The sequence below is a fragment of the Carettochelys insculpta genome, chromosome 26, assembly GCF_033958435.1.
Source record: "Carettochelys insculpta isolate YL-2023 chromosome 26, ASM3395843v1, whole genome shotgun sequence".
Taxonomy (NCBI): domain Eukaryota; kingdom Metazoa; phylum Chordata; order Testudines; family Carettochelyidae; genus Carettochelys; species Carettochelys insculpta.
In genome coordinates this window covers 3,909,373-3,933,821 of record NC_134162.1, presented here as the reverse complement: position 1 = coordinate 3,933,821, position 24,449 = coordinate 3,909,373, and the positions used below count along the sequence as shown (strand labels likewise).

The 24,449-nt window shown below is 42.7% G+C and overlaps 1 protein-coding gene across 3 annotated transcripts in view; it reads right to left on the bottom strand.

The window, feature by feature from the left end:
• LZTR1 (leucine zipper like post translational regulator 1) overlaps nucleotides 1–24,449 on the bottom strand; it is a 63,765-nt gene that overhangs the window by 4,755 nt on the left and 34,561 nt on the right. For 2 of the 3 annotated variants that reach the window (XM_074977510.1, XM_074977512.1), the window contains 9 exons: nucleotides 14,946–15,056; nucleotides 14,293–14,385; nucleotides 10,923–11,018; nucleotides 9,957–10,140; nucleotides 9,016–9,185; nucleotides 6,948–7,104; nucleotides 4,054–4,180; nucleotides 2,073–2,222; nucleotides 1,748–1,853 (listed from right to left, as the gene is read on the bottom strand). In XM_074977510.1, coding sequence (XP_074833611.1) covers nucleotides 1,748–1,853; nucleotides 2,073–2,222; nucleotides 4,054–4,180; nucleotides 6,948–7,104; nucleotides 9,016–9,185; nucleotides 9,957–10,140; nucleotides 10,923–11,018; nucleotides 14,293–14,385; nucleotides 14,946–15,056 — 1,194 coding nt within the window. The remainder of the gene's footprint in view (nucleotides 1–1,747; nucleotides 1,854–2,072; nucleotides 2,223–4,053; nucleotides 4,181–6,947; nucleotides 7,105–9,015; nucleotides 9,186–9,956; nucleotides 10,141–10,922; nucleotides 11,019–14,292; nucleotides 14,386–14,945; nucleotides 15,057–24,449) is intronic. The other variant, XM_074977511.1, reaches the window with a different exon arrangement.

The window sequence follows — 24,449 nt, the reverse complement described above, 5'->3', positions numbered from 1 at the left end:
CATTTGCAGGAGATTGACAAGCAGTACCTACACAGATAGAAAGGAAGCTGAGGAGTTTGCAGCAAAGATTGTAGCACTAATTTCCCAGTCCTGGCATCCGAACAGGAGGTGAAAATTAAGGAATAGGGTTTGCTAAGGTATGAACTGAGCTCTAAATGAGAACTCTACAGAACTCTTTCTTGAGCACCAGCTTAAAACATGCCACACAAATGGCCAGCCAAAGGGAGATTCTGGGCATCACTGAACAGAAATTCCAGAGATGACTCAGTAGACAGTTCCAAAGCCAAACTGTATTGATGAAACTAAAATATTGTATGGTGGCTAACTGTCCAGTTTTGCCGAAGTTGGCAGATTACCAGACATGAACTGGAGAAGTCTGTAGATATTGCAGAACCAGTGAGGGGTAAGAGCCTGAGACCTTTTCCAAAATCAGCCCTGTAGAATTTCTATGAGATTGGTGTTGTTGCTTTCTTCTTTCCTTCTTCAAGACTTCCCCACAACTAGACCTATACTTTTCTTCTGTTCCTCACAGGATGGTGCCACAAAAGAATCTTCACTAGCTAAGGATGTTGTCTCAATTAAAGGGTCAGACTAATAATATTTGGGGAGTCAAACTTATCTGCATCATCAGTGCAGATGAGGAAGCCTAACCATTCTTGACAGGAGAGGTTAGTGCTGCCTGAGGAACAGACCTAGCACGGGAATCCTTGTTGGAAGCCCATGTTGAGACCAGTGCAGAGGCTGGAGTCAGGTTCCAAATCTTCTCATATTTAATAATAGTTGGCTTTTGTGCCACGGAATGTTATTGAGGAGCCCAGATTTTATTGCTTTGACAGCCTGATACCAGAGTCTTTTCTATCAGAGTATCCCTGATATGAAAGACAAATAGGCTATTAGACTCAATTCCTGATCATGCTATATTCTGGGGATGAATGTGATGGAATGTGAGCTTCACCTGTGCACACCAGACATGAAAAACGTCTGAGATGTCTGATTGCATATAGACTGCAACACAAAAGGTGCATCTCCTACAGCCTTCCTAGAGCTCTCCTCCTGCCATTACTGCATGGACCAACACCAGAGCAATCTTCTACTCTACTTCTCTCTCTTTTTTTTTTCAAATTAAAACAAACAAAAAAAATTCAGATGGCAAAGATGGTCTAATAAATAGTTAGACAGAAAGTCACAGACAGCAAGGATCTTAATGCTTTGCACAGCAGAGAAGGAAATGAGGGTCCTGGGATCTGCACTGCCCTATATAGGTTCCAACCTCCAGCACTAATATCCCTGGGGGGATTATGTGGGCCCACTGAATACAGCTGTTGTATATGTTCCATGAACTTAAAAGCAAAGGATGTCAGACCTGCAAGTAGAGATGCACAGAAGCCTCTGAAGAAAAACAAATATTACTTTGTAAACATTTTACTACACTTTCCCCAGTCACATCTTTATAACAACTTGGCCTAGAAACATCAAATGTTCTATCCCATAACATGCCCCCATATTTTCAAATTTTGCATATTTTTGTTTACAAATTCCATCTCAATTCCCTGGCAGGCCAATGCTTTCCCGCCCGAAAACTATAGTATCCCTACTATCTTAACTGCAGTTTAGACAAGTATTTTTGTCTGAGAATGCAAATAAATCACAGACCCTTCTGGCTGGTGTTGCTGGACCTTTAGAACTTCTTGAATATTTACTGTATTTAAACTACCATTGACAATTAAAATGAATGAAGGACAATTACCTGGAGCACATTTTCCACAGTAACATTCATCTCCAGGTTCTGTTTGCAGTACGCCTGAAGTCTGTTGTTGTAGAAACCATAATAATACGGAGCAGCAAAGAGATAACTACAAAGCTAGTCAAGGAGAACAAATGTATGTTTCAAGTTGCTACTAATTAAGGCTCCATGTTGATCATGGAGATTGCAGAAGACATGGATTCTGTGCCTTTCTGTGACCTCTGTCACTTCTGCAGAGGCCAGCACGACTGACCCACAGCAAAAGAAATCTGAAGCGTTTCTTTCAATTGCATCTACAGACCTTAGACTTCAGCAGATTTAAGGATACAGGGAATCTTCAGGAGGCATATTCACTTCACCATAGTAAATGTATCTCAGCATAGACTCAAATGCTTGTTTACTGGGAACCATTTCACCTATAGAAATATTTACTTGCCCATCTTCTGGCATGAAGGAACGGAACATGGCTTCAAAATAACTAGAAAAGAAATAGTGATTGATGTAACAGAAGGATTATACATACCCACAAGAAAGATAATACAGATGGTTGCGTTGCAGCTTCCACATAAGTCACCTCCCAGCTACCTTGTGCGGGGAAAAAACTGCCTCTAAATGCCTCCTCAATGCTGTTGTAATCATGTTAGTCACATTTAAAGTGCAGGTAAACACCAGACATTGTGGGTCTCCTGGTTCGTTACGGGCTAGAAACCAATATAAATGGTTACCTACCTACTGTACAAGGATACTGTGATGAATTTGTTAGATACGGTTTGTAAAGTACTAATGCATGTAAATATTAAAGATTGTTAGGGCTGGCTGAAAATCTTCCATCAAAACATTTTTAGTGGAAAATTGGATTTTAAGTAAATGAAAATTTCTAGGTACTATATTGCCAAAAATTAAAGCAAAAGCTATTTGCTTTCCCCCAACCCCTAAAAAAGTCAACTTTTCTGTTGACCACTCATTTTGTGATTAGTTTATTGGGTACTGACTGGAAGGGATCCACTTTTGCTGGCTACAGGCATTGCGAGGTTTGCCTGGCTAGTATTAGTACTCACCTACTAACCTTGCTGTATCATTAACAGATAGCTATGAGTTAGACCCGACTCTGCCTTCCTTCCTTTTCCACCCTTCTTCTCCATACAACACACCCTGCATCTACTGAGGTCATCAAGTGCTTTTCTTCATCCCACCCAGGACACTCCTCACTCATGACTACAAATATAGCTCCCCACTTCTTTTTGGAATATATAAGTCAATTTGTTCACGTGCTTGAATCTGAATGACAAAGTTACAATTTCTGGGTAACAGGTGCCAAGTGCAGGTTCTTGTCCCTGGTTACTCTAGGCTCCCAATGGCATTCAGTCTTACATACTCCTCAATTTGTGTATCTGATTAAAGCCCTTCACAGTTTTTCCCTTGCCAATTCTTAATGAGAGGTGCTACCCTTTGGCTGGGGGTCATAGCCACGAGCCCTCTTCTGGAGTCAGGCTGACACAGCTTCGGTGTCTTTCTTAACAAAACCTGAGAAGCAAGCAGTGATGGTTCATTCCCTTTGCCAGGGGTCCCATGGCTAATGTACTCACCCACAATCTGGGAGACTCAGCTTCAAATCTCCACTCTGTCTGGTGAGGAGCCCCATTTTGAAACCAGGTTCCCCATCCTACACAAATGCTCTATCTACTGAGTTTGAAGATTGCCTTGACTACTGTGTGCCTCATATTTGCTGTGAATAGGCTTCTTACCAGAGGAAGTCAGAATAAGAACCTGTGGCTGGAAGCTAAAGCCAAATTCATATTATAAACAACACACACTCTTGGTAACTAAGGTGATTTGCTACTGGAACAAACCATCAAGGCAAATGATGGCTTCTCTGTCTCTTTAAATCAAGACTGCATATCTTTTCTGGAAGACCTGTTTTAGTCATCCACAAGTTTCTGGGGTCCACAGAATGCAAGAGGGTGAGATTCTATGGACTGTGGTCCCTTCTGGCCTTGGAATCTCACCAGTAGTCTCCTTACCCTTACTGATTACTCCACACAATGTAACAGTCCTGTTAATTCTCTGCTGGATTCCCATCTTGATGTACTAATATAGGATGAGATCATCTAATGTGTTAGTCAGGTCTCAATGAAGAGAAGCTTGAAGAAGAGAAGTGTTTTATGTGGTTCAAAACAAGAAGATCCAAGAAGCCATGTGTGGAAGTGAAAAATCTTGTCTACCCCATGGTGTCTGCTACTGTTCTGGTAAATGATGCCTCTTGAAAAAGTTAATAAGTTTCAGTAAATCGTTGATCAGAGTGTACACACCTGGAACGGGCTGCGAGAATCGCCTTATGTGCTGGTCTTGGGTGGCCATCTAACAGCAGAATGATATCACAAAAGTCTATTCCAGCTCCTTCTAGATAAGCCTTCATATCCTGAATCAAAGATGTACCTGACAGATGCAACACAGTGAAATGATTTAAGAGACATTTCAGGTAAACAGCTGCTATAAAGTTAACAGGATAGTTGAGCCACATCTACACACAGTTTTGGTTTGTTTTTAATTGGTGATACACATCTCCTAGAACTGGAAGGGACCTTGGGAGGTCATCTAGTCCAGTCCCCTGCCCCCTTAACAGGACCAAGCACCATCCCTGACATCGATTTGCCTCAATCCCTAAATGGCCTCCTCAAAGACTGAACTCACAACCCCAGATTTAGCAGGCCAATGCTCAAACTAAGCTATCCCTCCCCGCTTTTTCCCATGGGCTCCAAGAAGCTATTAATATGTAGGCACTTCATCACATTCTCAGGGAGACAGGAGGCCCCTTCTTGTATGCCATGGATAAGGCCAGGCCATGATCCCTGGAAATTTGTTGTGTGTGTAAGGCTGATGCCGTTAGTGAGGTTCTACATCCTTACCTCTGGTACCCTTCCCTCAAACTACCTCTACACCCATCTCTGCCCATCTCGTACCAACTCCACTATCTCACACCAATCCCCCTCCCTTCTGTCGCTGGGTCTGCAATGCCCTTTGCATATCTATGAGGAGTTCAGCCAGCCCTTCGTATCTTGCTCCCTCTGCAGCTGCCTTCTCTTATTGAGGCCTGACCCTCCTTTCCTGACAACCAGCCTGTTGCAGAAGTACAGGGCTTCTCCTCTCCCTCTCCTTCTGTCCAGTGCCACCCTTCTCTCCTGAATACCGAATCTGACCTCTCTTTTCTCCCCTTGATATTGCTGTCACATAACATCTGTCTAGCTCCCCACAGCAGCACTCCTCTCTGACTTGGACACTTGCTCTCTCTCTCTTCCTCTCCTCACAATCTCCCACACTCAGTATCAGAGACTTCAACTTCCACGGTAACACAGCCAACCCTTGGCTGATCACTTCCTTGTCCTACCCTATTTATTTAATCTGCAGCCCTTGGGCATTTCTCCCATTCACCAAAAAGAATGCTGATGAAATTTGGTTTCACTAAGCACTGCTTTCTCTGACCTCTCTTGCTTTGTTCCCTCCTTTTCCACATCCCCCATTTCCTCTCTCTCTACTCCCTCATGCCCTGTAACTTGGCTTTTCCACAACTCCCAAGCCCCTTCCACCTCCCCTTCTAGACCCCACCCTCCAACCCTGAGTTTTATCAGCCTAGCTCCAGCCCAAACCCTGCACCCAACTCCACCTCCAGATCTTTTCAATATCTTCATCAACGATTTTGATATTGGGAAGGGAGCATGCCTTGTAAGTTTGCAGACTATACCAAGCAACCCAGAGGTTGCTTTGGCAGATAGGGTTATAATTCAAAATGATCTGGACAAACTGAAGAAATGGTCTGAGGTAAACAAAAGTTTAACAAAAAAAATGCAAAGGAAGGAAGGAATAATCAGTTACACACATACAGAATAGGAAGTGACTGTCTAGCAAAGAGTATTGCAGAAAGGGATCTAGAGGTCATAGTGGACCACAGCCTAAGTGCGACACTGCTGCAAAAAAAAGCAAACATAATTCTGGGATTACTTTATAGGAGTGTTGTGAGCAAGACACGAGTAGTCATTTTACCACTCTATTCTGTGTTGATGAGGCCTCAAATGGAATATTGTGTCCAGTTTTGGGAACCACTTTTCAAGAAAGATGTGAAGCAACTGGAGAAGTTCCAGAGAAGAGCAACAAAAATGATTAAAGGTCTAGAGAACATGAGGTATGAGAGAAAAACTGAAAGAACTGGGCCTGTTTAGCTTAGAAAAGAGAAGACTGAAAGGGGAAAGGATAGTGGTTTATATGTACCTAAAAGAGTGTTACAACAATGAGGAGGAAAAACAATTGTTCTCATTGGCCTCCAAGGATAAGACAAAAAGCAATGGGCTTAAACTGAGGCAAGGGAGATTTAGGTTGGACATTAAGAAAAAACTTCCTGTCAGGGTGCTTAAACATTGGAATGAATTGCATAGGGAAGTTGTGGAGTCTCCATCACTGGAGATATTTAAGAGCAGGTTAGACAGACTTATAGCAGGGATGGTCTAGACAGTAATTGGTTCTGCTGTGAGGGCAGGATCAGGACTCTACGACCTCTCCAGGTCCCTTCCACTTCTACTGTTCTATAGGAGGGGTGGACATCAAGTAAGGAGAGGGAAAAATAAACAGACCCCTCAGGTGTAGCCCCCAGCTGAGAAGCAGAAAAAAGAAAGAGAAGACATTCACTTCGCTAACCTCAAGCTCCACCCCAGAGCATAGAGGAGCCAGGGCTGGTAGATTTTGTGGGCCCCCTCTAGGCTCTAGTGTGCAGCCAAAAACAAGAGAGTCAGTGTATGAGAGGGGGTTGCTGAGGAATAGGCTGGGGTGGAGATGTAGGGTCTGGGTGGGAGGTAGAGTGTTGAAGTGAGCTTAGGGTGAGGGGTCTGGGTGGGAAGTAAAGTGCAGGAATGGGCTGGGGGTGAGGTTCCCCACCCTGAGACACAGTGACTAGAAATAAATAATCCCAAAATCACAAATGTGAATCACTTATCAGCTCTGTTTCTGATAGTTTCAGGATTGTTTCTCCTCTAAGTCAAAGTAAATATTAGCATGCCCTTGTATGCACCAAAGAGGCAGTATGGGTGCCATTAGACTGACTAAGCAATCAGTGTTCAGTAAATCACCTAATCTTGAGTGTAGACAAAACCCAAGTTCTATTAACATCTCAAGAAAACAAGCAGTGATTATTAGTTCAGGAAGGAAGATACATTACCAATGTCCAGAGGCTGATCGGAATGTGTTCGAACAGGAGGCTGCTGTTTTCTTCGTACTATCTCTACTATCAGAGATGAGGAAAGATGCTCAAATTCCTTCATCATTATTACCTGATTAAAATGTGACTCTTTAACCACAAAGTTCAGGCAGTGTTCCTTAAAAAGTGAAGAAGAGTTTCATCTGAGAAAACTCTACAATTTTGTACAGAACAGAAGAAAAAATATTACAAATCATCCATCCAAAATGCTACTGAAGGATTCTGATGGTATTAACCATAAGAAGAGAACAAGATGAGTTTTACCAGAACCTGAAAAACCAAGTATCATGTGATAGCGAGATCTGTTATTACTTCTGATATTAAATGCAAAAAGCCACTGTCAATGCAACATAAACATAAAATTAAACACTCAAAATGGAATGCTAAAGTTAAGATTGAATGCACAAACTGGCCTCTATCCATGTAAGCTTGTGTGTTACGACATACTACACACATTCACGTAACTGCTCAAATAATGGTATATTTGACAATACAACTTTTTTCTAAACCTTTAAATGAGATGAGTAGCATCTTGCAATGTTTTCATTCGTGTATAAAAAAATCAACTGACAGTAACTGAAGTTTTAAAGATCCACTATCCCTCTAGATTTCCCTTCTGGGATACATGCATTTCACGTGTACAGTAAATACACACAATTTCGACACATGCTTAACTTGCGCTAATGCAAGTTGAAACCCTGGAGTTCCCAGGGGCTGGCAGGAGCACATCTCCTTCCCCAGCTCCCCCAGCTGAGCAAAGCTGAGGAAAAGTCACTCTGCCACAGCTGTCTGCCTACCTGGCTTCCCTGGCTGGGGGAAGCAGGGTGGGCAGACAGCCACTCTGCTGCACCTTTTCCCTGGCTGCCCTTTTGGGAGCCGGGAAATTGACCAGCACTCCCAGCTCCTGCAAGCCCAGGGTAGCCAGGAAACCAATGAGCACTAGTTTCCAGTTCCCCCCCGACTTGCGCATAATTTGAGTTACTTGAGGTTGCCCAGGAACACAATGCTCATTTAACTGGGGTGGGGGGGGGGGGGCATCTATTGTAATCAGATACTTTTTGGCTAACAGTATCCACTGGGGATGTGTGTGAACCCTGAAGGTACTTAAGAGCATTGCATCCTGAAAGCAGGGGGAAAAAATATCTGGCTGGAGTCTGGCTCAGCTGGACTCACTGAAGTGAACCTCAGAGAAAGAGAGGTGGAGTTGTAGAAGCCAGGGCCCTGCCCGTGGAAAACAGCTGATGTCCAAGGGGGCCAGCACACTAAAGATTTACTCCCAGGAGACTTGTTAAAGGCTAAGAAACAGATCAAACCCTGGGAATCCATGGCAGTTACTTAAGCACTGTGGAGGGACTTCAGGTAAAGAGAGGTGTTTAGGGCAGCAGCTGTTACAGCTCCTGCATTAGAGCACGTCTATCCTACAAAATTAAACTTACATATTGCCATTGCAGTAATCACAGTGGTGCTTCGTAAGAGGTGTACCTCTTCAACAGGAGCACTTCCACCGACTCAACTCTGTGAAGAATTGGGGTGGGGGGCGGCAATGATACTTGAAATAGCCTCTCCCAACCCCCACTCCCTTGGGCTGACAGCCAACAGGCAATGTAAGTAACGCAGTATTTACATGGAAACTGCATCACCCTAACTACGCTGACCTACACATCTCACAGAGGTGAAGTTATCAGGTCACTGTAGTGGGTGGGAGCTACATTTTACATTGCTGGGAGCTACATTTTAGGGTAGATGCTTACAGAGCTAGGTTAACAGAAGTTGTCCTAAGTCAACCAAACTCTGCAATGTAGACCAGGCCTTAAAAGCAGAAGAAGAGGGAGGAAAGGAATCCAATTCAATGCTGATGCTGAGCCTCAGGTGAAAGTTTAACTTGCTGTCTCCAGTTTCAAATTCAACTCCAAAGCCTTAAAACTGACAAAACAATGTGATAATGTTTACTCCATGAGTCAATATCTACATTGACCATTCTGAGCTCCAATCCTTACTGGTAATCTGGATAGTGAAATTCAGTGTTTACCTTAAGTTGATCTAGCTGAAGCTTGTTAGCATTTTCACACACAACGAGTACATTTTGTAGGTCTACAGATGCTTCAATATATTGGAGGCAAAGCTGTTCCAGTCGTGAAAGCTTGAAATTCAGGGCTAGTTTGTACACATCCATGATAAGTAGTACATCTTGCACATGACCTATACATCACAAAGGGAAACCAAGTTATTCCAAGCTCTAGAAAGTTTGCCAATATGAGGGTCTTTAAAGATATTCCATAAGGTCAGAAATTTTCTTAACCAACTTCTGAAGCCATATGGAGCAATTAAAGTAGCAGAACCAAGAGAGATTAGCAGTGTGATGATCTTGTTTGATCTCCTGTTTACCACACATCACAGAGCTTTCCCAGAGTAGTTCCCAAAGCAGATTTTTAGAAAAACATGCTATCTTGATTTTAAAATGGGCAGTGATGAATGCTTAATTACTCTTATGGATAAAAATGTATGACTTATTCCTGCCTCAGTTTGTGTAGCTTGAAATTCCAGCCATTGCATTATGTTTTATCTTTCGCTAGTAGACTGAAGAGCACATTATTAAATATTTTCCCTCTGTGGAATAGATTGTAATCAAGTCGCTTCTCAACCTTCTTTTTTGAGATAAAGAGGATGAGTGCCTTGAGTCCTTGACTACAAAACAAGTTTTCTAATCCTTTAGTAATTCTTTGGACTCTTCTCTGAGCCCCCCCGCACCTGTGCTTTTTTCAACATCCTTCTTTAACTCAGGACATCAGAATTGGACACACAATTCCAGCAGCTGTCACACAAGTAGAAAGTATAAAGATTTACTCACTAACTACTACTATTAAAAATTCATTTTTTTAAAAAGTCCCTCTTCTGGGCCACGTTTGGCTAGCATACTGCCCTATTTCCACTGTGCTACCTTTGCACACCACCCTCCTCCTGCCATCCTACCTTTGCGTGGGTATTTTATTTTGTCCGTGTACAGGAACTGCATGAGCACCTCAAATGGCTGAGCTTCAGCTTCTCGGATCGGCACTTCCAGCAGGGGTTGCACAGAGCACAGCTTGACAATGCTACCAATCCCCTCCTTGTTGGGCAATGTTGGTCCCTCTTCTTCATTCTCCTGCTTAGATTTCTAAAGGGACAGAAAACAGTAAACAAAGAAGCAACACTGCATGGGTGTGTCCCTGGGACTACAGTTGGGAAAGGGTGGTTTGCCAGGAACAAAAATGTGTTTGAGAGTGCACATTTGTACAACTGTGATATATGCAGCTAAAGGGCTTTGAACTGCACTGCCTGGGCTTGCGCTGTGCAGTTACATCCCTTCGTGCCCTGAACTGGCTTTGTCTGTGCTGAGCGAAAACTGCTGTCTTGCAGGGGACACAGTCCCACAGCAGCTATTGCTGAGAGGATGGCAAAAGTGCAGGAATTGTCTCCCAATACCTTGTTCAATGCTAAGTATTCCGTCTGAGACAGCTGTAAGTAGCAATTGTGCAGACAGCACTCCTGAGTGCAACCCCCTAGCAACACACCTGGTCTAAGACACCTTTTCACCTTTCTTTAATTCTGAGTCACCTGGGGAACCACTTCAGCTCCACCCAAGTTAAAGCAGCCTCAGGGATGTTCCCACTTGCACCAGAAGAAAAGTGTGGTAGGAACCACTGGGCCAGTACAGGACGAGTAAAGTGTACCACACACATTAGCTCATTCCCCTCATTCCCACTGACTGCCTAAACACCGCCCCCAGTGCTCTTAGTTGAGGGAATCCTGACTGGCCTGGTTAAGGCCAGTCTCACTCTGCTTCATTGGCCCTACAGATCTATAGCAGAGATTGAAAACAATGAGACTTCCTATTTGTTGACTGAATAAATATTTAAGTACCAACTCACCATAAGACTATTTCTGTGAAATACTTGCCTGTTTCAATCTCTCCCTTGCCTGTATAATTTTCTTCCTTAGCCACTTAGAGCGGGCTGTGACAATGGCTGCATGCCCCCGGACTCGGTCTTCCTTCTGTCAGCAATGAGTGTAAAAGCGCATGTTTCAGTGGACTCACAGATAGCATCATGCTAGCAAACAGTGGCAGTAGGGGGTCCTTAACCACTTCCAGGATTGGGTCCAAGATAGGATGATTTTACCATAGCCATTAGAAAATATGGTGAGAGCAAACAGAGGGTATACTGGTGTACACTATACACATCATGGGCAAAATTCCACCTTCTCTTCCTCCAAAACACTTACTACAATTTGTTGTGATTCTTTCGTCATAAGCCTTGAAGGGAAGGCTGATAACTAAGTTCAGAGACCATGAGATCTGTCACCTGTAGTTACAAGTGATGTCCAAACTTTTTCTTTTCAAAAGAAAAGTAACAGTTGTTTGTGGCTGTTCTTAATATTTTATAGAAATGCAGGCCGTGGTCTTTTCAAAAGCATATAGCTTTCTGAAAAGGTTAGCCACTGAGCTCAAATTTTCTCATGCTTGTTCTCAGCCAGAAAATGAGTATTCTTTTCTTTAATGTTTGGTCTTTGTTTGAATTGGAGGAGAAGAATCAAAGTTACTTTTTCCATAAGTTAAAATATTGTCTAGATTTTATTTCAATAATTTAAACATGGCTTTTAAGAAACTTGAGGTATGATATTACAAATATTGACAACTATCTTTCAAAAGAGTTATTTACTTGCTTGGAAGACAGAGTTCTTAAATATCACTTTGCACAAATATAGCTACAGTTATAAATCCATCTTCAAGTTTCATGTTGCACTTTCTCTCTCAAAATGGCTTAATGCAGAGATTGGCAACCAAAATAGCAAGACGAGCCATTTTTTTCAATTTGGTTAAAAAAAATGCCACAATGCATGCAACTGAGACAGTCCTTAATAAATAACATCAAACCACACTTTTTATAACCCATATTTTAAGAACAGTTCACACACAACGATTTGTAATGTGATACATGTTTACTGCAGGACATTCACAAACTTTTTACATATTCTACGTCCTCACACTTTACATGCGTGTTTGTACTACTGTCTTCCTGATTTTCACTCCGGAGCCTTTTCTCTCTCTGGGGCATGCCAGGGAAGTTATCCAATGTCTCAAGATCACATATCATTTGCTATTTAGATATGAGTTGTTCATTTTTGGGCTTTTAAACTTTTGTTTGTTGAAAATAATCAGGAGGGGTTTTTTTGCGTTTGTTTTGTTTTCTTTGTTTTTTTAATTTTGCAATTATAGTGTCAAGAGGCACAAAGAAGTCCTTAAAGAGCCACAGGTTGCAGACCCCTGGCTCACTGGCATTCTTCAGATTCTAAGTCTCCAGGGTCTCTTCCCCTGGCAGTCTACAAAAATTACCTAGAATACTGTACACTTGTAGATAGTCCATCATGTCTGATGATGTCTTGAGCTTGCAGAGGCTCATCGGCTGTGGACTCGCATGTGGCTGAGGAGACCAAGCTTTGAAGGGCATGGACGCTCACAGTGGGGGCAAGAGAACTGTCCTGGCTCTGTTGGTGCGGCTGCTACTGCTTCCTTCCCCTCACGAGCATCAATGAGGCGTACACGTTGCTGGTCTTCAAAGTGTCATATGCATGTCGTACAAGAGCACGCCAGTCCGTTCGGTCTTTTGCATGCTGCTTTAGCTGATCTGATTTTAAACCAGCACGAGCAATGCTGGCCTTCACACAGTCTTTATCTCTCTTCCAAGGCCTACCTTGATTCCTTTTGCCCTGGGAGAGTTTACCATAGAGAAGTTGCTTAGGGATTCTTGATTCCTCCATTCGTAAGATGTGCCCTGTCCAATGAAGCTGGGGTTTCAGAATCATGGCTTTGATGCTCATGGTTCCTACTCTGTCGAGGACTTCCAGGTTCATAACTCTGTCGCCATCAAATGTGCAGTATTGACCTCAGACTGCATGTGTGGAAGCACTCCAGCAGTTTTATGTCTTCTGTACGAGGTCCAGGTTTCACAGCCATACAGGAGACTGGTGAGGACTACAGCCTTGTACAATTTCAGTTTAGTGGACTTAACTGCAGTAGCAAAACACATTCCTCTCCAATGCTGGTCACTGTGGCTGTCTATATTGCACACAAGCTTCTGGCAGTGCATAGCGTATACCTACCTACATGTTGCAGTGAAAAGCATACTCCATTCACTCTGAGGTGTGTAGCTACACATATCAGTGAAAGGCTCTAGCAGAGGCAAGGCAGAGGGGTAAGACAGCCTCTTCCAACTCCTGCTCCTCTGTTGTGGAAAGGAGTCAAGAGCTTGCTGGGCCAAGACTCGGAGGTCAGAAGCCCAAAACAAACTGGAAATCTAAAAGCCAAGTCAGAAACCAGACTCAGCCTGAGTTGGGTAGATCCGAGGCAGGAGACTAACTGGAGGATAGGAATCTTAAGTCAGATGCCAGGAATCAAACCAGGTCAGGATACCAGGAATTCAAACCAGAGAAGCAGTATGGGATATAGCAGGCAGCTGGAATGGGAAGCAAGGAAGCAAGCACAAGGCACACAATCCAGAACAAAATGGAGCCCAGTTCTTCAGACAGCTCTTTGTTCCTGCTTCTGGCATGAGTAGAATCAATCATCCACTCTGGGATGCCACTAATTAGACCTCAAGGACAGAGCTGTCACACTGTGGCTGAGCTTTATGAATTCCAGCCCCAGAGTCAAAGTAGAGAGTTTTTACATATTCATAGAAGGGCCACTGAGAAATAATCACAGAACAAATACAGAGATACTTGCATTCTTGCTAAATATGGGCTGACAGCTGGAATTAGTGTTTCACATGTTTTACAGTAAACAAGTAAATATACAGTGATTATGCAAAAGAGACACTATCAGGAAAATACAGTGATGGGCAAACCCAGTATTGCTTATACATCAATAAGTATAGAGCATCCTGGCATTTTGACATGTTGATATAACCATGTCAGTGTAAGGGCTGGTACACGTAACAAAGGAAATAATGTTGATCCTCTAACTTGCAACTGTATTTTAAAAGAACTGGATAATTGTAGTGATGTAACAAAACAGAGCTAATTATCCTAGTTCTTGCTTTTCCAGGTTTCAGGGAGATATCTGTCACACTGGCTAGCCTGATTCAAATATCCAGGTACTCTGACAAAATCTCTCTGCTGTTTCTTGAAAGTGTTACTGAAATAATTGTCTTAGTGTTTAGCTGTGGGAACACTTAAAGTGGAAGATGGTTCACCTTCATCTTTACTGCCAAAAATGACAAACTGCTTCTCTCAAACTCACATTATAATTTTCACTGGAATATACACCCACCTCTCCTAGAACAAACTCCAAGTCGCTGAACTGCCTATTTTCCCACAGTCTTCCATAATCTTCATGCAAAGTACATTTTGGATAACAAGAAAACTGAAATAAGAAAAGATTTAAAATCTGTTATTGTTTATTTCAGTTTATTGGGGGATAAACCAATAGCTCCATGGATAAGGTCACCACTGGATTTCTACACTGGCAACACCTTAACTGCAGCTCCAAAACAAAAGCACAGAATGTCCTGATCAAACAAAGCAGTGCGATCATATTGTGCTTAATATAGCTGGAACGGTATGGAGATTTTAACAAAGTTGGGCATGTGAAAACAGTAATCTTTAGAATTTTATAGCCCAGCCAAACAATCTCCCTGCCAAATTTAAAGTGCCTAAAGCGTGGGGATGTTAGAGTTCATAGACGAAACAGTTGTAAAAAATATTTAATATTAGAAAATTGTCTGAACTGCTTTTGCTGAAACTTAAAACAAAAAGTTCAGCCTGTGGAAGAGATTAAGCACAGAAAATTTCAGCCTGAACAACTGACATTTAGGAACAATTAAGCAAATGAAAAAAGGGGTTTATAATGGAAAATATTAGGCCACCTTACCTTTGGGCACTGCTGCCTGCTTCATAACCCCATGAATCAGGTTAACAAATTACCTGGAATCTGTACATTTCTCCACTTCTAATATTATTGTCCACTGTCCCACCAAAGATGTACATGGCATCTGAGATGACAGCTGCAGCATGGAAGAGTCTCCCACTTGGCAGCTGGGAAAACAAACACAAAAAAGTTGGGAACTATTTAAAAAGGTACATTTTCAAACCATAATTTGTCCGAAAAAACAAATATCAAGAAAAACAATACAGGCTAAATGAATTAGCAGCAAATTGCTGAACTAGCTGATTAAGGTTCTAGGAGTGTCTTGTTACTGCTACAGCCTCCCTTTCTGTCTCTTCTGACACCTCTGTAGTTAAAACTTTTAAATTATTAAAAATTATGTATTTTACATATGTGCAGTACACATAGGCTGTATCTCGTCTGTAGGTAAGATTGCTCTGCAGAATTCTCCTGTTGCCAACAAACTGTACCTCAGAGCTGAGTTTCATTTTTAAAAAGTACATTTCTAGGCCTTACCAACACAGACAGATCTTCCAAGTGTGAACAAAATATGAACTGTTGATTCTGAAAAGTGACAGCTTCAAATATAGAAATAAACTGAACCATTTATGTAATTCAGAGTTAACACCTGACACCTAAAAGCAACAATTGAAATTTAAACATTAACTCTTTCAAGTTGGGTCATTGCAGAAGAGGAAGTTACTCACCTTGTGCAGTAAGAAGGTTCTTTGAGACGTGTGTCCCTGTGGGTGCACCACTCTGAGCATCAGCGCATCCTTGCGCCGGCACTCAGAGATTCTTCTATAGCTGTGGCTTTCCAGTGCTGCACAATGCAGCAGTGCCTCCTCATGCTATCTGGCATGCGTACAGCACAGACTCCTCCATTCCTCCTCTATCCCACAAAGGGTGCAGGATGCTCCAAAGCAGGGGAAGGAGGGAGGGAAGTGAAGCACCCATGGGGAGGACACATCTCGAAGAACCATCGTTATTGCACAAGGTGAGTAACTTCCTCTTCTTCGAGTACTGTCCCCATGCATGCTCCGCTTTGGGTGACTGTAAAGCAGTAGTCAGAGTGTGGAGGTGGGTTTGGAGCTCAGTAACTACCACAGTGGATAACTCTTGCTTGTCCCAGTTGAATGGAGAAGGCAATGGAAGATGAGAGCATAGTGCTGTGCAAACATGCTGCTGGAAAACTACAAGGGCTGCCTTGCATATGCTCATAAGGGGTACATTCCTGAGGGAAGTGGTAGTGGAGGACTCAGCCCATGTGGCGTGTGTAGTGACAGTGCCTAGGAGTTCCCGTTGATGATGTGTGTAACGTGTGGATGAATGAGGAGAGTCACAGACAGCCGCTGGGCTGAGAAAGGCAGGCCTTAGGCCCGTTCTGCAAAGGACAGGAACAGCCTTGGCGATTTCCGCCAAAGTTCTGTGTGGACGATGTAAAAGGCCAAACACCCAACAGATGTCCAGGGTGTGCCATGCTGCACTTGTGGGATCGGAGTGCAGCTTTGGGGAAAAACGTCTATAAGTGAATAAGTTCGTTAAGCTGAAATAGAGAGGGAATCTTGGGAAGAAACTTAAGATGAGGACAAAGGTTGACCCTATCCTTGGTAAACACAGTATAAGGAGGTTTGGCAGGAGGGCAGCAAGCACCCCTATTCTCCTGGCTGACATGATGGTGACTAAAAAGGAGACCTTCATTGACAGATGAACATGTCACCAGGGGTTCAAACAGTGGTTTCATGAGGCACTTGAGAATGCTGTGAAGGTCCCAGATAGGGACCAGAGGGCATACTAATGGAAAGGTGTTTTCAGGCCTGTCAAAAAATGTTTGGCAATAGGATGGGTGAGGAAGGCAATGGCAAAGAGGGATGATCCTCAGAAGCCCTGGACGGTGCCGATAGTGCATGAGAGCAGGGTGATCATGCTTGCTACGATGACCACAGCGGTGCCATACAGTGGTGACAGAAATAATGATGCATGAACAATGGTGGAGGTAGTTGCAGGTATGCCACAGTGGGGGGCATGTCTTGCCAAGTTGAGTGCATGGGGCTGGAGCGTTGAGAGGTAAATACACTCTGACAGTCAGAACCGCCCCTTCCCAGGGTTCGAGGTCTGGTTCCTGAGAGTCCTGATCTCTGGGATAGGCATGGGGACACAGGTGGTACCCGGGAGACTCAGTGCAGAGAGCTGAGTGGTGCCAGACCTGGTGTTGGGTGTAATTTTGGCGGCACCTTGGTTCATCACCGTTTCAGCAATGTGCCGCACTCAGGCACCAGCGATTCTAATGGCGTGGTCTCTTGGGGCCATCTCGGTGTCATTTCCGATGCTGAACAGGCATGGGGTGATGTGTTGGCCCCGGTGCTACACGGTGCCATATCCAGGGACCGTTGTGAGCAGTGCAGCAACTTGGAGCAATGTTGCTTACACTCCAGGTCCAGCATGGAGGCTGGGGTCTTGGTTTTATAAAATCTCTTGTGCCCTGGGGTTGAGGTGGCCAAACCTGGCAGTGCTGACAGCATCGAAGGCACTGAGTGCTTACAGTTCGGTTCCAACAGTGCTCTCTTCGGTGGTGCCAGCAAACACAGTGCCAGGGAGGCCATGGCAAGTTTTTCTCATGGTATGGCCTGCGGAGATGGATCCATCACTGAAAGAGCGGTACCTATTGAGGCAGAAGGACGTTTCTAGTCCATACCTTTCATCTCCCAAGCTGAGTCTTTAGCAGACGGTTGCTCTGGGGCCACTGCTTAGAGGGACTTCTCGTACAAATACATTTTGAGCCTGTTGGCTCGGTCCTTTTCAGCCCTCACTGTGAGGCTGGAGCAGCAGGCACAGGACTTTAATGCAGGAAGCATGGCCATCAAAGGCCTGCATGCACCACTTCAAACCTGGGTAACCTGGCATGGCAGTGACGCAGCAAAAAAGCAAGAAGAAAGAATCCTATAGAACACTCTCTGAGCGCCAGCACAAGGACGCACCGATAACCAGAGTGGAGCACCCACAGGGACAATACTTGAAGAATCATTCTGCTTATGTGTCTACTAAGTAATCCTGGGCACAAAGATGGATACTATAACTAGGATACATTGGAATATCTGGTTGCTTTGAAGAAGAGGAATGGGAGAAATAGCTCACCTTCCCCCTTCTCCACAGTGTCCAGTTATCACTACGTCCAAGAGAATGTCTTTATCCCTCACTAATTGTTGGCCAAACCACATACTGCCAGGAGCCTGTGCTCCTGGGTGTTAACACCTGGCTGGCTCCTAGACTTCTACACTTCATAGACTTTAAGGCCAGAAGTGACCACTATGGTCATCTGGTGAGTCTGATCATCTGCATAGGAAAGGCTACAGAATTATATCCAGTAATTTTTGCATTAAACCCAGAACTTCTAGAATGTAGCACTGAGAAACAGGAATCTAAGTGCTGGAGAACTTACCATATCCCTCAGTAAACTGTTCCATTGTTAATTCCTCTCACTGTTCCGTATTTGCATCTTGTTTCCAGTTTGAATTAACCCAACTTCAGCTACTCCAAACTGGATCTTATGTCTCTGTTAGATTAAAAATTCCTCTGCCATCAGAAAACTCCTCTTCACGTACATATTGACATACTGATTAAATCATTTCTGAGCCTTTTCTTTATTTAAAAAAATCCTAAATAGATTGAATTTAACTCTCTCACTGTAGGCAGTTTTTCACATGTATTTCTGTGGCTCTTTTCTCATCCCTTTCCAATTTCTCAACTTTCTTTTTGAAGTGCATACACCAGAACTGAGTAACTGAATACCAAAAATAATTCTACCCATCTACTGCTCTTGCTGTCTCCTACGCACACAATGAAGAACTGAATGAGTCCTTTCGCCCCAGAACTGCCCTGAGCGCTCACGTTGAGCTGCTTATTCACCATGATACCTAAATTCTTTTCACAGTAATGGCTATGGAAGATATTGTCTCTTATCCTCTAATTGTGACTTAAATTTTTATTTCCTAAGTGTACGATCTTGAATTTAGATGTATTAAAAAAGCAAGATGATTGTTCATGGCCTGCTTATCAATTGTTCCAGATCACTCTGCACATATGACCTATCCTCAAAATTATTTAATCACTCCACTAAACTCTGTTTTCTGCAAACATTGCTTGCAGTAATTTTAAATTTTCTTTTGGCCCATGGATGAATATCAATAAAACACACAATAAAAATAGTTCAGTAGCACTGGTCAAAGTCAAATTTTTGTAGGATCCTACTTGAAATACTTTCAATTAAAAGGCAAGGATTCTCCATTAACAATTTTGAGAGCTATATACAGACCAACCCAGGAACAGGAAGGGGCTTCTAGGATTTAACACCATACAATAAAGAAATTCCCAACCAGGGTCATTCATCAGAGGTTGGTCAGAATAAATATTGACAGGCAACTCTGGAGATCTGGAAAAAGGGTGGAATAGTTATGGAAAAATCTTCCATATTAGGCAAGATTTAAACAACTGGGACATTTGGCTCAGAAAAAGACGACCAAAGATGGACAGGCTAAAAGTCCATAAAATCATGAATTGTGTGGGGAAATTAAAATATGCCTGTCTTATTTACCCCTTCACATACATGAGAACCAAGGGTCACCCAATAAAACTAATAGGCTGCAGATTTTTAAACAAACATAAGCACGTACTTCTTCACACAATTCACAATGATCCTGGGGAATTCACTTCAAGGGGAAGTTAGAAAGACCAAAATTATAATTGTGTTACCAAACAATTAGCTAAATTCAAGGAAGATAAGTCCATCAATGACTATACACCAAGATAAGGGATGCAAACCCTTTTTTTATGGGAAGAAGGATTCTTTTGAAGATGGGGTTTACTTTCAAAAGAGCAGGATCTACACTGCTTTTCTTCTTTCAAAAGAAGAGTATGCAAATGAGGTGCCAGATACGTAAATCTGCACCTCATTTGCATTTTCAATTTCCCTCATTTGCATGCCTCTTTCAAAAGAGGAATGCAAGTGTAGACACACCCTGGGTGTCCTTAAGTCTCCAAACCCTATAACCTTAGACTGGACAACGGACAAGAGATCCCACAATAAGTTGCCCTATTCTACTCATTCCTTCTGAAGCATTTGACACCAACCACTATCAGAAGACAGGACACTGGGCTACATGGCCCCATTCATCTGTCCCATTACTATCATTCTTATTTTCTAACTCAGAAATTCTGATTTTTATATTCGACTGTCTAGCAAGTAGTTCTCTCACTAGATGAGCCTGGGGACTCATCTAATTTGCCCAGTACTGACATTAGACTTACCAGTCTGTAATTGCCAGAATCACCCCTAGAGCCCTTTTTAAATATTGGCGTCACATTAGCTATCTTCTGGGCATTAGGTACAGAAGTTGATTTAAAGGACAAGTTACAAACCACAGTTAATAATTCTGCAATTTCAGATTTGATTTCTTCCTGAATTCTTGGGTGAATGCCATCTGATCCTGGTAACATGTTACTGTTAAGTTTATCAATTTGTTCCAAAACCTCCTCTAGTGCTGCCCCAATATGAGACAATTCTTCAGATTTCTCACCCTAAAAGAATGGCTCAGGTTTGGGAATCTCTCTAACATCCTCAGCCGTAATGAAAGAAGCAAAGAATTAATTTAGTTTCTCCACAATGGTCTTAATGTCTTTGAATGTTCCCTTAGCATTTTGATCATCCAGTGGCCCCACTGGTTGTTTAGCAGGCTTCCTACTTCTGATGCAGTTAAAACATTTTGCTATTACTTTCTGAGTCTTTGACTAGCTGTTCTTCAAATTACTTTTTGGCTTTTCTTATTATGTTTATACACATAGCTTGACAGAGTTTATGCTCCTTTCTATTTTCCTTACTGAGATTTGACTTCCACGTTTTAAATTAAGCCTTTTGCCTCTCGCTGTTTTTTTAATCTGGCTGTTAAACCACTTTTTTGGTATTTGTGTTTTTAAATATGAGGTATACATGTAAGTTGAGCCTCTATTACAGTGTCGTTGAAAAAAGATTCCATGAAGATTGCAGGGATTTTATTTCTGGTACTGTACCTTTTAATTTCTGTTTAACTAACCTCCTCATTTTTGTGTAGTTCCTCTTTCTGAAATTAAACACCACAGTATTGGACTACTGAGGTGTTTTCCCCATCACAGGGATGTTAAATTTTATTACACCGTGGTCTTTCTTTCCAAGCAGCCCGGTTATGTCTACCTCTTGGACCAGATCCTGTGCTCTACTGAGGACTAAATCAAGAACTGCCCTCTCCCTTTGTTGGCTCCAGAACCTGCTGTTCCAAGAAACAATCATTTCAGGTATCTAGAAATTTCATCTGTGCATCCCATCCTGAGGTGATGTGTACCCAGTCAATAGGGGGACAGCTGAATCCCCCATTATTATTGATTTTTTTTAATTTTTTTATTTTGATAGCTTCTCCAATCTCCCTTAGCATTTCACTTTCCTGGTCAGGTGATTGGTAATATATCCCTACACCTGTATTCTTATTATTAGGACATGGAATTACTATCCATAAGATCGTATGGAATATTTGGGTTCATTTACTTCATTTGATTCTACATTTTCTTTCACGTATAGTGCCATTCTCCCACCAGCACAACCTGTTCTGTCCTTCTGATATATTTTATGCCCTGGTATGACTGTGTCCCATTGATTGTCCTCTTTCCACCAAGTTTCTATGATGACTATTCTATGAATATCCTTCTTAAATATGAAGCACTCTACTTCACCCATCTTATTGTTTAGACTCCTAATGTTTGTATATAAGCACTTTAAAAATTTGTCACTATTCATCAGTCTGCCATTTCCTGATGTCAGACTTTCATGTGATTGTTTCTCATCTAATCTTACCCATATTTTATCATCTTTGCTCCTCTCCACCTTACTAGAATATAGAGAATCCTTACTAATAGACACTCCCTTATGAGATGCCTCCGTCTGATCCATGTATGCTCTGCACCCATCAGCTCTCCCCCAAACCCTGATGTTAAAAAGGTCATACAGACGTTTTTAAACGGCCACAGTCTGGTTCCATTTTGGTATAGGTGCAGCCCATCTTCCTGTATAGGCTCCCCCTTTCCAAAAAGTTTTACCAGTTCCTAATGAATCCAAACCCCTCCTCCCTACACCATCGTCTCATTGAGACTCTGAAGTTCTGCTTGCCTACCTGGCCTTTCACATGGACATGGAAGCATTTCAGAGACCGCTACCATAGAGGTCCTGGATTTCAATCTCTTTCCTTGCAGCCTATATTCAGCCTCAAGAACCTCTCTGCTCCCCTTCTCTAATGTCATTGGTACCTACGCTCACTATGACCACCAGATTCTCCCCAGCACTACACATAAGTCTACCTAGATGTCTCAAGAGATCTGCAACCTATGCCAGTAAGTCACCATACGTGTCTCCCGGTCATCACAAACCCAGCTGTCTACGTTTCTAATGACTGAATCTCCCCATGTTAACACCAAACTTTTCCTACTAAAACACTAGAGTTCCATCTCCTGGAGAGAAATACTCAGTCTGAGAGGATAACCTCTCCCACAGGAAGGAGGGTCCCAACTACGGGATGGTTTCCCTCTGCTACAGTTGAATGTTCTCTTTCCCTGAGTCTTTCACCCTCCTCAAAATACACAGGGACTGTCTGAATGGAGGTGTGATAGTTCTACAGCGTCCCAGAAGCTTCATCTGTGTACCTCTCTGCCTCCCTTAGCTCCTCCAATTCAGCGTTCCAGGTCTCCAAAGCATGTACCTGGTCTCTCAAGGCCAGGAGCTCCTTGCCTCAAATTTGTATATGTGCCACCCGTCCACAGGGCAGGTAATGATACATGTGGCATTGGGTGCAACAAACAGGATAACCCCTGCTCTGCTGCTGGACTTCTGCCAGCATTTCTTCCTACAGATAACAAGATTCTTAATCGGGTTTTTACTTAAATCAGGTAGTTTTGGTTCTAGTTTAAAAGAGGTTTTAATGAATACCAAGTGTATCTAGCCCCCTTCAAATTCCCCCTCTAACTCCCACACAAAACTCCCTATTAGCTACTCCTGTTCATTTAACTCCCTGGTTGCTTAGTAGCAGGCTTTATATAGGCCCAGTCTTCCAGATAGCCCCACACGCTACTTAAGGGTTGACCGATGAACAGAGGGTTATAGATTTCAACTCCTCGACATGAAGCTCACAGCTTCCAACTGACGGCCTCAACAAAAAGTCCTTCAAACGAACAGCTCAGCATGTGGATCTCAAGGGTCCCATAAGAGCTCCTCCTCCACCTGAAGAACTCCCACACAAAAACCACTGTTTGCTAAGCTCTTTAAAACTTTTAAGTTCGGGACTAACCGGGAGCACTGTGCTGACGTTATAACACATGGGGCAAAGCAATGCTACTGTGAAAACAGCTTCTATCAGCAAAACCTTCATGCCAGCATAGCTTATTCCAGAGCACTCCCTAAGCGAAATGGGCTACACATGGAACAGTGCAGTTGCACTGGTATAACTATCTACACTCTTGGCTTTTAAAAAGTGCAGACCTGTTAGGCAAGAATCACTCCTCTTCACATCCTGACCAATACAGCTAAGCCAGCAAAAGTTTGTGTTGCAGACTTGGTCTAAAAGATACTTTTGCTGCTTGTAAAATGGGGCTACTTCTGTATATGCAACCCACTACTTAGGGTGGTAGGTGTTCTCCTGAAGCAGTTAGTCCACAAAAGATGACCGCTGTCTCCTTTGACCACTTAATACCTTTAGCTCAGTAGTCACCCAACTTCTGAGAGTCATGTCTCCCCTTATCCTTGTCCATAACTCCTTCCCCTCCTGGGGGAAGGGAAGCAAAACAGAGGTAAAGGGGCCACAGCTGGAAATGGCTCTGAAGCCAGAAGTGAAGCGGCAGTGCCAAGGCTGGGGACAAGACCAGAGTTCCCTCTAAGTTGCACGGTTGTGCATCCACCTAGATTTTAGAATTCTCTACAGGAGATGGTTGGTGGAATCCTTGCTCCATCCTTTGAAGCAGTTTTCCTACTTTCCTAATCAGATCTGCAACAAAGAGCTCCTTTAGGTCTTGTTTGTGACTTTGCCTTTTTACCTCCAGGATGGATCACTGATCAACTATACTGCTATAGTGAACACCATTCACATAATTCAGCTATGTAAAATACAGCAACACTTATTTTTGGGTATGTCTTGTGAACAGAACAAATTCTACATGTGCTGTTCAAAGTACATTAATTACCAATTCTCTCCAAGATGCTGATCAAGGTATTGATTTGATGCAAAGCCCAACACTGACCTGAGTTCTGCTTACATCCAATACGGCCTCTCTCTCCATGAAGCATCCAAGCAGTTGAGATTACAGTCATGTTGCAAACATTTAAAAGATGTTATAATAACCAATGACAACAAATGTATAAAAAAGAAACAAAATAACTAAATTTGTCTCAACTAAAAGGTCAAGTTAATAACAAACAGACTTTTTAAAAATTATGCTTACAAAAAAATCAAAGAAGGTAGACCTAGAAGATAATG